The sequence below is a fragment of the Benincasa hispida genome, chromosome 6 (assembly GCF_009727055.1).
Source record: "Benincasa hispida cultivar B227 chromosome 6, ASM972705v1, whole genome shotgun sequence".
Taxonomy (NCBI): domain Eukaryota; kingdom Viridiplantae; phylum Streptophyta; class Magnoliopsida; order Cucurbitales; family Cucurbitaceae; genus Benincasa; species Benincasa hispida.
Window position 1 is genome coordinate 41,080,985 of NC_052354.1, and position 10,505 is coordinate 41,091,489.

Consider the following 10,505-nt stretch of genomic DNA (forward strand, 5'->3'; position numbering starts at 1 on the left):
TAATAAAATTGGCAAAAATGAAAACAAATTAATCTGAAATCTTTATTGGGATGAAAAACTTGTGGCACCTCTCATCCTCTATATCTCTATACTTACGACAATAAATGGTAGGATTCAATTTCCGATCTCTAGAGATTCAACTTTCATAATCTTTGCTCGGTAGGATAAAACAACAATCCTGAGACTAGCGTATGGAAGCAGTAAGGAGTGATCTTTCTTCCTTTCTTGACATGATTAGTAGCGGATAAATAGAACACGTAGCTCTATAGTGGAATTAGTCACTGACTACATGTTTCTAAGAATGTTATGACCTCAAATTTTCCCCAGATTAAAAAGAAAACATATCAAAAAGCTTTGTTGGTCAAATTCAATAAACTCAGCTACCTCAAAGAGGAAATTGTCTCTATTTTCCTTCTAAACTGCCTACTATGAACTCGCCAGGAGAGGTATCTCAAATTGATACAAATAAGAATGGAGCATTTTCTTCCATTAAGGATCAAAATTCTCACTCACTACAGATTTTCAAACTCCCTAAGCCTCACAAAACAAAGTGTAAGAAAGACAAGGTTCTCCAATAAGAGGGGTACCAGAGACATGATCGGAAAGTTCCTCCTCGACCTGCCTGTTAACAGGATAGGTCGGTTCTTGTGGCTTGTTGGGCGTGTGTTATGTTATGAAATATTTGGAAAGAGAGAAATAATAGAGTATTCACAAGTGTGGAAGGGATCCTCGGTGAAGTTTCATGTTTTTCATGTTTCTCATTAGACTTTGATTTCAAAGGCGTTTTTATCGTTCATCAGGAAACATTTTACTTAGTTCGTGCTCATTTCTTTAGGGGTTTCTAGAGCAGGGTTTTCTGTACATTTTTGTATTCTTTCATTCTTTTCTTGATGAAAGCTGTTTAGAGGAGGGAAAAAAAAGTTCTCCAATATGCAAAATTTATTCTGAATTGCATAAATACAAACTGGTTCAATCTACTAGTAGTAAGATCAACAGAACTGGCAAATTGACAGCAAACTCTATAGGCATATGAAATCATATAATATCAAGAAACAACAAAAGCTTCATATCTTGCAAATTTGATTCAGTAATACAGATTCATAAACTACAATCACAACAAAAGGATCGAACAGGTGATTAAAAATGGTGGACTAACCTGTTTTTACGTTTCTTTTTTCATTGCTGCACATTTTGAACATACCATTTGTATGTATCCACAAGGCCATCCTTGAGAGAAATCTTTGGATTCCATCCCAATTCAGCAAGCTTAGAACTGTCCATCAATTTCCTTGGAGTTCCATCAGGCTTTGATTTGTCCCAAACAAGATCTCCTTCAAATCCCACCACTTCTTTCACCAACTCAGCCAGCTCCTTGATGCTCACTTCCTTCCCACTTCCAACATTCAAATGCCCCAAATCGCTGTATTCTTCCATGAGGAACACGACGGCGTCGGCCAAATCGTCGACGTGAAGAAACTCCCTCAGAGGGCTTCCACTTCCCCAAACCACCACTTCTTTTGCTCCATTAACCTTCGCCTCGTGAAACCTCCTCATCAACGCCGGCAATACGTGTGAATTCTCCGGGTGGAAATTGTCGTTTGGACCGTATAGATTAGTCGGCATTCCTGAAATCGCATTCCAATTGTATTGAATTCGATACGCTTGACACATTTTGATTCCAGCGATCTTCGCCACTGCGTACCACTCGTTTGTCGGCTCCAGAGGACCGGTCAGTAATGCATCTTCCGGAATCGGCTGTGGAGCGAATTTCGGATAAATGCATGACGAACCGAGGAATAGTAGCTTCTCGACGCCATAGCGATAGGCTGAATCGATGACATTAGTCTGGATTTGAAGGTTAATGGCGATGAAATCCGCTGGATAGGTGTTGTTGGCGTGAATGCCGCCAACTTTAGCGGCAGCGAGGATAACGAATCGAGGTTTTTCATTAGCGAAGAACGCTTCGACATCAGATTGGCGAGTTAGGTCAAGCTCCGTGTGAGAACGAAGAAGGAGATTCGTGAATCCAAGCTGCTGGAGCTTGCGAACAATGGCGGAACCGACAAGGCCACGGTGACCGGCGACGAAGATCTTCGCCGATTTATCGAAGAGGAACGAGGATCTCGATGAAGCTGCAAAATGCAAAGAGAAAAGAGAAATTTCAGAAAGGACTTTACAGTGATTCTGATCTAAGAAACGCGAACCGCCATCGACTGGCGAGAGAGATTACCGTTGTCGGCGGCGCCGCCCATCGTCGGAGGTGGAAGAGAGAATCGTCGGCAACCGGCCAGAGGAGGAAGAATGTGTGAGGGCGTATAATAAAAGATAGAGTCGCGGATTCAATGTCGTTTTTATTGGAGGAGTTATCATCTGATTGCGTGAGATGCAATCCTGACCGTTGACTTTAACATTTATTGGAGATTGTATTAAAATCTTAAAATTACATTTTTCACCTTTGATTGTATGTTAAGTTTTTATTTATTTTAATTTAATTACACATTTAAACCTTGAATTGTACTCAAACAAATAATAATAATAATAAGACAAAAATAGCACAACTTCAAACCGTTTGCAAAGATAGCAAAATTAGTTTTAGAAACCTTAGGGGTCATTTGAGTAGGTATAAATAATTCGACTTCAATAATAAATATTATTGGAGTTTGCACAATTATCAAGTAATTCTATTTTTTCCTCTATCTCTAATTTTCACATTTATTGAGTAACTTCATCTTCTCCTTTTTATTTACTTTTTATATTTATCGAGGAGTTTCATCTTACAATCCTACATTCAAACATAAATTTACTAACTTTCAGACTTATTAACTACACTCGTTGGGTCATTTCTTCATAGTAAATTTATAAAAGGGATTCAATTTATGACATGGGGTACCATACTCCATCGACTTGAATGGCAGATGCTCTTCTCCCTCTTATGTTGCAAGAATGAGAACAAGGCAATTGCTCCATTGATCAAATGGTTGGCGATGTCTTCGAAGATAATTGCAAAATAGGACAAAGTTTGTTGCTATTAGAGATCGAAGAATGCGTGAATACAAAGATGTTGAAGAGGAGAAGAAGAACATGTGAATATATGGATACTTAAAATAAGGGTAAAACAATATAAACTATTTTGATTTTATTTGCAAAATCATAGGTGTAATGTCTCGAGTTTAGAAGGCGTACATGAATGAAATGAGATCACATTCAAATAAGAGAGATCTTGACGATATGAAAACTAACTATGATTAAGAAATGCTTAAAAGAATTTAAAGTTATTATCTATACCAACGGAATTTTTTTAGAAAGTATATGAGTGAGGACAAAACACGTTGAAAAGACCCCTATTAGTTTGTGGGATAGTCTTCACTCTTCACGAAATTCCTCTTGTATTTCATGTCTTTCTGTCTATCAATCTAATTAAAAATAACTAATTAATCATTAATTAATTAACTATATTATATGTATTTTAATCAAATTAAAATACAACTCTCTCTTATAACCTATAGTTTTAATGTTAATCATATTCATGTTAATTTTAACCTATAGTATTTACATGAATCTCATTCATATAATTAATATTTGAATCTTATTTAAATATTTATATCTCACATATTATAAAGTTTTAATTATAAATCATATTTATAATTAACTATACTATAATATATCGATATACATTATACTTTATATTAATCACATTAATATAATTAATAATATTAATTCCCGTAAATAATTTGAACAATTTAAATTATTTCAAAAACAATTATTCATTATTTTATCTTTAGTGGGCTAGCAAGGGACCTTCTGAATCTACAAATTAGAAGCTCTAATGATATAAAATTAATTAATTAAACTCTTTCATTAAATTAATCAACATTCATTAACTGTAGGTTATGATAAATTTATGTGTCCATAGATATAACCAATTAACGGTAAGTTGACCCTTCACGAACTACTTGTAACTACAACTAGGTCAAATTACATTTTACCCTTTCCTTAAATACCATTGATCCCTCTAATGAACAAACAGTTTATAGTCCAACTATAAACTAATCTTTCTTAGGCCAGTGAGAGAGTGAGATATCCTTGTACAAGACCCGAAATCATTTATTAAGAAAGCAATTTATCTATTTAAATAAATATTATTTTGTTAAATAAATAATTTATATACAATGAATTTACAAATTACAAAACCCACGAGATTTAAGGTATCAACCCCAACAATATGTATGTGTTAACGATCAGGAGATCTTTGGTTCAAATTTCTCCATCCACATTGTACTAAAAAACATAGAGATCTAAATTTTCAACCTATTTGAGATTATTTTTTAAAAAATAAAAATACTTGTTGAATTAGAATTAAAATTGTAAATACTATTCAGTGATCTTGAAAGAGAATAAACAGTTATTTTTTTAAGCAATTAAAAACCATATATAACTTATTGAAGATGTTATATGATGGGGGTAATCTGTAAAAGATTGCATAAGCTTTAAAAATTAAGATCTAGTTTAATAACTTATTTGATTTTTTGAAATTTGTAGGTATTTTTTCAAAAAAAATTATTCACAATTATTCATATTTCTTGTGTATACATTTGAATTCATATGTCGAAGTTTAAAAGTATGTGTTTAGGGAACAGAACTGTTTAATTAGAGTTAAAAAATTTGTGTTTTAGATATAAAATTGTTACGTTAGATTTTGAGGGAGGAAATGAGAGGAAAATATGAAGTACCTCGATAACGTGCAAACTACCTCGATAACGTATAAACTTTAATAATTTAAGACTATCAAAAGTGGTTAATAATGAGAGAATATATATTTTTTTTAGAGTCCACTTTCTAAGAGAAAAGTGGAATTTTGGAAGGGTGGAGAGAGAGGAAATGGTTAGTGTGAGAAGTAATTAGAGAGAAATTGAGAGGATGAGAGTTGGAACTTTTGAAGGGTGGAGAAAGAGAGAGCAACGTGGAATTTTAGGGAGAGGGAATATTGTAAGGTTATTTAGGTTTTAGACAAAATTGTCCAAAAAATTTTATTCCTCGTACTTTTATATACTATCTAAGAAGCATAGATATTTTTAATTGTGCAGAAAATCGATATCAGATATAAATACGTATCTGATACGTGATTTGAAGTATCTAATTTTTTTTATTTTTAATTTTTAGATACGTGTATCCATTATCAAATACGTGAAAGTGATACGTGAATCAATTTTTTTCCCCCAAATTTAAGTCCAACCGCTTAAAAATTCAACCCACAACCCATTTTATTTTAGTGCATGTTTATGTTTATGAGTGATTTTAAAATCATCAAAAATCACTTTTTTCATTTTTAAAATCACTGGAAAACACACTTTTAATTACTCCAAATTAATTTAGTTTTCAATTTTACACTTTTAAATGCAATTTTCATATCGTCAAAATTAATTTTGAAGGATTAAACATGTTTCACGGTGATTTTGAAAATAACAAAAATGATTTCAACTATTTTAAAATCACTTCCAAACATAAAAGTCCACTCAAATTGAGCAATCAAAACAAAATAAATTAAAAATGACAAAAACATTAAAAAAAATGGAAAAAAAAAAACCCAAAACGTAATTAAATCTTCATTCTTCCTTTCTCTCTCACTATTTAAATCTAACTTAAAATAAGTATTATAGTAATTAATTAGAAATTACATACATACATACATATATAATGTATCTTCAACGTATCCGTATCTTAATTTTTTAGTAATTAACGTATTACCGTATCGTATTGTATCTGTATCATGTATCCCTATCTATATTTGTGCTTCTTAGTATACTATATTTATACATATGCATTGCACATGGATTTTTCCATTTAAAATTTAAAAATATTTAATTATAATTAAAGTTAAGGTTGTATATATTTTTATAATTATTCTTTTAAAAATTTCTAATTTTTTTTTTATCGAAGCATAGAAAATAAAAAGCACCTATGTAATTTTATCGAAGCATTTTTATTTTGCAGTGATGCTTACAATCAAGCTAGTACATACTATTTTAGAAAAATATTTTCATAGAGATTAAAGTAGTTTAGTTCCATGTGAGCTATTACACATTACCATATGTACTTTTATTTTCTATGTTATACTTAAAAGACATGATAAAATAAAAAGAAAATCAAATTGCCATCTTCTCTAGTATGAAATAGCTTTTTTTTTGGCTTAGGGGTGTAAGGTGAGGAACTACATCATTATTATTATTATTATTGATAATATAGGACTGCGGGATCCAACCTCTGACCTAGAGATTATAATACATACTAAATGTCATTTGAGCTATGATATTTTTGGCAGGAATTACATTGTTACCCTCTCTTAGAAACACACGATCTTCTCCCAATGAGTTTATTTTTTCAAATACTAAATATAGAACTTTTGAAAGGAGAATTGAGGAGGAAAGAATAACAAACTAAGAAGAAAAGACTTAAAGGTCGTTTGTTTGTGAGCATCCAAGATTCCCACGGAGTGGACATTTAGATTATTATGTTTGTTTTATGGTAATGTTGAAAGGATACGCGAATACCCGTTGCAAAAGTGATTATGTCTCAATTCTAATTTTACAGATTATACAGAAAAATATAGATGACGGAAACAAGATACACAAATCTAATAAGCATGTTTTTGCATAGAATTTAAAAAGGAAGAAGAAATCTGAGGATCACATATCCTTAAAGACTAAACTCTTCACGATTCCTCTTCGAATCTCGAACACAACAAAATTTCGATCACGAAATCACAATAACAAATTCCCAATCAATCGAATGCCACCATGTGGAAACCTCGTTATTCTTGGAGTTGAGAATCGTTGAGAGTTTATTGCCTTCAAGATTAATTTGGAAATGGATGAAGATTAGAGAATGTAAAGAACCAAAATAATACACCGCCTTTTTTGTGTTATAATTTGTGTCATTTTAAATGCAAGAAGAAAATGATCCATATTTCATCTCTTTTGCACTCCAACTTCCATACATTAAAATGAGAAAATAATGAGAGGGAAGTTATCAAATAACTCCCTCCCTAATAATTGAATTATTAAATTAAAAGCCTTTAATTTAGTTTAATATATATAATATATATATATATATATATATTATATATATATTATATATTAAAACCATATGTTATATCTAATATAATATACAACCTATAGTTTATATTATGTCACACATAATATAACCTATAGTTTAATATTTTCTCACTTAACATATAGTTTTATTATGAATCACATTCATATTAACCATATTAATATTTGAACCATATTTAAATATTTATTTTTATCTCAAATAAAAATTTATATTACAATATATCATATACATTATATTAATTATATCTCATTTAATTTCATATTAGTTATATCTTATATAATTAATCCCTTTATCAATTTGAGCAATTCAAATTAATTTAAGATTAATTTGATTCTCATTAATCTCAATTGAGCTTACGAAGGAACCTTATGGACCTATAGATTGAAATTCCAATGATACTTGATTAATTGATTAAACTCTTTAATTAAATTAACCAACTTTCATTAACTATCGGCCACTCCACTAAAGACTGACAGTTGCACTTTATGCACTACAGACATATTTCTATGTCCATTGGATATAACCAATCAATAGAGCATTGGTCCTTCACAAATTTCTCGTAAGTACACTGGATCAAAATTATCGTTTTGCCCCAATAGTTGCATCTAACTCCTTAAGTACCAAAAATCCCTCTAATGAACAATAAGTTATAGTCCAACTATAACCAAAACTTCTCTTCGGCTAGGAGAGGGTGTGACAACACATTGCTCAAGCCTTGGAATCAGCCTTTAAGGGAGTAATTTCTCTACTTACCCTAATAGTAGGGAAGGAATTGATTCCTTATTGTGAAGTTGTGTTCCTCCCCAATTAGACGAATCCCCAAAATGATAGGCATATTGAGTTTGTGAAATTGGTCACTCTCACCCATACAAATCAAAGAACTGCCTTCATAAGGAGGAGGTCACAACTCACTCAAGATTTAGGTTAAGTCACCTATGGTCATCCTGATGAAATGTGATCTCTGCTAATAAGGTGTTGTATAGAGAGATTATTCATTCGTAGTCTAGACTTATATAAACTCTTTGTATAGAATACCACCACTTGTATATCTCTATATGAATGATCAGGATCAGATCATTTATAGCATTTTACAATAATTATAACAACTACAAAATGGGTCGTATTCGTAGTGCTACTAAGATAAGGTACCCAATCTTATCTATTTACTACAGACCGTTTAGGTTATCACTTAAACGTGATCCACCTATATGTCTCTAGATATATGTTTAAGTTATAAAAGATAACTCTGGATCTTAGTTTATTGGTTTTTGTGGGTTAATGCAACTAAATGTCGAAGAAAATACCTCTTATTTTATTAGACAAATAAAGTGTTTATACAATACAATTACAAATTACAAACCACGAGATTTAGGGCATCAACCCCAACAATCTCCCACTTGTCATAAAGCTAGTGAAGTGTACATGATAAAAGTACAAACCAGTATGTAGTACACAAAAAACAGGAAACTAGGGTATACAATATGCACCCAGTAATATCTCTCACTTGCCCTATACTAAATGCAGTCTATCTTGTAGCCCAACTCTCCATGTGACCTTTAAACATCTTAGTCGTGAGGGCCTTTGTAAATAGATCAACAATATTGTACTTTGAGGGGATCTTGGTGATGATTATGTCCCCTCGATGCACAATCTCTCGAATTAGCCATAATACCACTATTATTACAATAAAGGGTGATGGGTCTTAACATGTTTGGGACAACTTCTAGGTCATTTCATGAGCCAAACAGCCTCCTTGGCAGTTCCACAAGTCGTTACATATTCTGCCATAATGAAGTCAGCAATGCACCTCTGCTTGGTGCTTCTTTAGACTACAACTCTTTCATTAAGAATAAAAACTAATCCTTAAGTGAATTTCCTAGATTCCCTATCAGTCTAAAAATCAGAGCAATGTATTTTGTAAGGAGCAAATCCTTAGACCCATACACTAGTATGCAGTCCCTCATTCTCTTAAGATACTTGACGATAGGTTTAACGACTATCCAGTGATCTAATCTTGAATTAGACTGATATCTACTAACTATCCCCACTAAATAGCAGATGTTAGGTCTAGTACATAACATCCCATACATCATTCTGCCAACAACTGATGCATAAGGGATCTATCTCATCTTCTCAACTTCTTAAGGTGTCCTAAGACATTGTTCCTTAGAAAAGACAACTTCATGCCTAAAAAATACCAAACCTCTTTTGGAGTTTTGCATCGAATACTTGACAAGCATTTTATCAATGTATGATGCCTGAGACAAGATCAATGATTTGTTCTTACAATCTCTAAAGATCTGTATGCCCAGAATAAACTGTGTCTTTCCCAAATATTTCATTTGGAATTGGGCCACCAACCATTGATTTATATCAATCAGTAAACCTACATCATTCCCAATGAGTAGGATATCTTTTACATATAATACTAAGAAAGCTACTGAACTATCAATGATTTTCTTGTATATACAAGATTCATCAACATTTTGATCAAAGTTATAAAATTTGATCGTAGTATCAAACCTTATATTCCAAGATCGAGAAACTTGTTTCAGTCCATAAATGGATCGATTGAGCTTGCAAACCTTTTGCTCTTGACCTTGGATTATGAATCCTTCTGGTTGTTGCAAAGATGGTCTCTTCAAGAATGTCATTTAGAAAAGCAGTCTTGACGTCCATTTACCAAATCTCATAGTCATAATATGCGACAATGAACAGGAGTATCCAGATAGACTTTGACATGGCAACAGGTGAGAAAGTCTTCTCATAGTCAACTCCCTCAACCTAGGTATAACTCTTTGCCACTAGTCTAGCCTTAAAAGTTTGCACATTCCCACCTGCACCCCTTTTTCTCTTATAGATCCATTTATAACCTATAGGTTTTACCCCATCAGGTTGATCTACAAGATCTTAGACTGTATTGAAGTACATAGACTCCATTTTGAGATTCATAGCTTTGATGTTAGGTTTTATGTCCTAAAACTCGTAGATAGTAAATGTTATTAATTGACCATCATCAACAAAGAGTTATGGATGTTAATTCAAGAAATGTTATTGTTTGTATTGTTGTCTATGACTTAATAACCCGAAATCCAATAAACATAAAAGGCTCTCTTATGGGTCTTGAACTGTATGTGGAGACAAACAGAGATCAATGTTCAAGACACAACCTAAGGGGTTTATAGTATAGGGATAAGGTCAGGTACTTTATCCTAGTAACATTATAGATAGAACCCACTTTGTATTCGATATAAACGTAATGATCCAATGCGTTTATGTAGGTGACACGCGAGTGGGGGTATCCTATGTAATGAGTTTGCATAAGACTGGACTGCGAAATAGTAAACGCTAGATGTAACACCATTGACTAGTTAGGTTTCTATTTCAATAGGATG

The 10,505-nt window shown here is 32.3% G+C and overlaps 1 protein-coding gene across 1 annotated transcript; it reads right to left on the minus strand.

Moving 5' to 3' along the window:
• Nucleotides 1–1,006: 1,006 nt before the first annotated feature.
• On the minus strand, nt 1,007–2,391 carry LOC120079019 (putative GDP-L-fucose synthase 2). Its single transcript, XM_039033196.1, has 2 exons — nt 2,231–2,391; nt 1,007–2,132 (listed from the first exon to the last, which is right to left on the minus strand). Exons 1-2 carry the CDS (start codon nt 2,250–2,252, stop codon nt 1,177–1,179), a joined length of 978 nt encoding a protein of 325 aa, XP_038889124.1. The 5' UTR covers nt 2,253–2,391; the 3' UTR covers nt 1,007–1,176.
• Nucleotides 2,392–10,505: the final 8,114 nt, after the last annotated feature.

Bases quoted from the DNA above. Each gene is read 5' to 3' on its own strand.
- LOC120079019 (XM_039033196.1), bottom strand. From the start codon at position 2,252: ATGGGCGGCGCCGCCGACAACG. The intron at 2,133-2,230 runs GTAATCTCTCTC...TGCATTTTGCAG, and splicing joins GGGCGGCGCCGCCGACAACG to CTTCATCGAGATCCTCGTTC.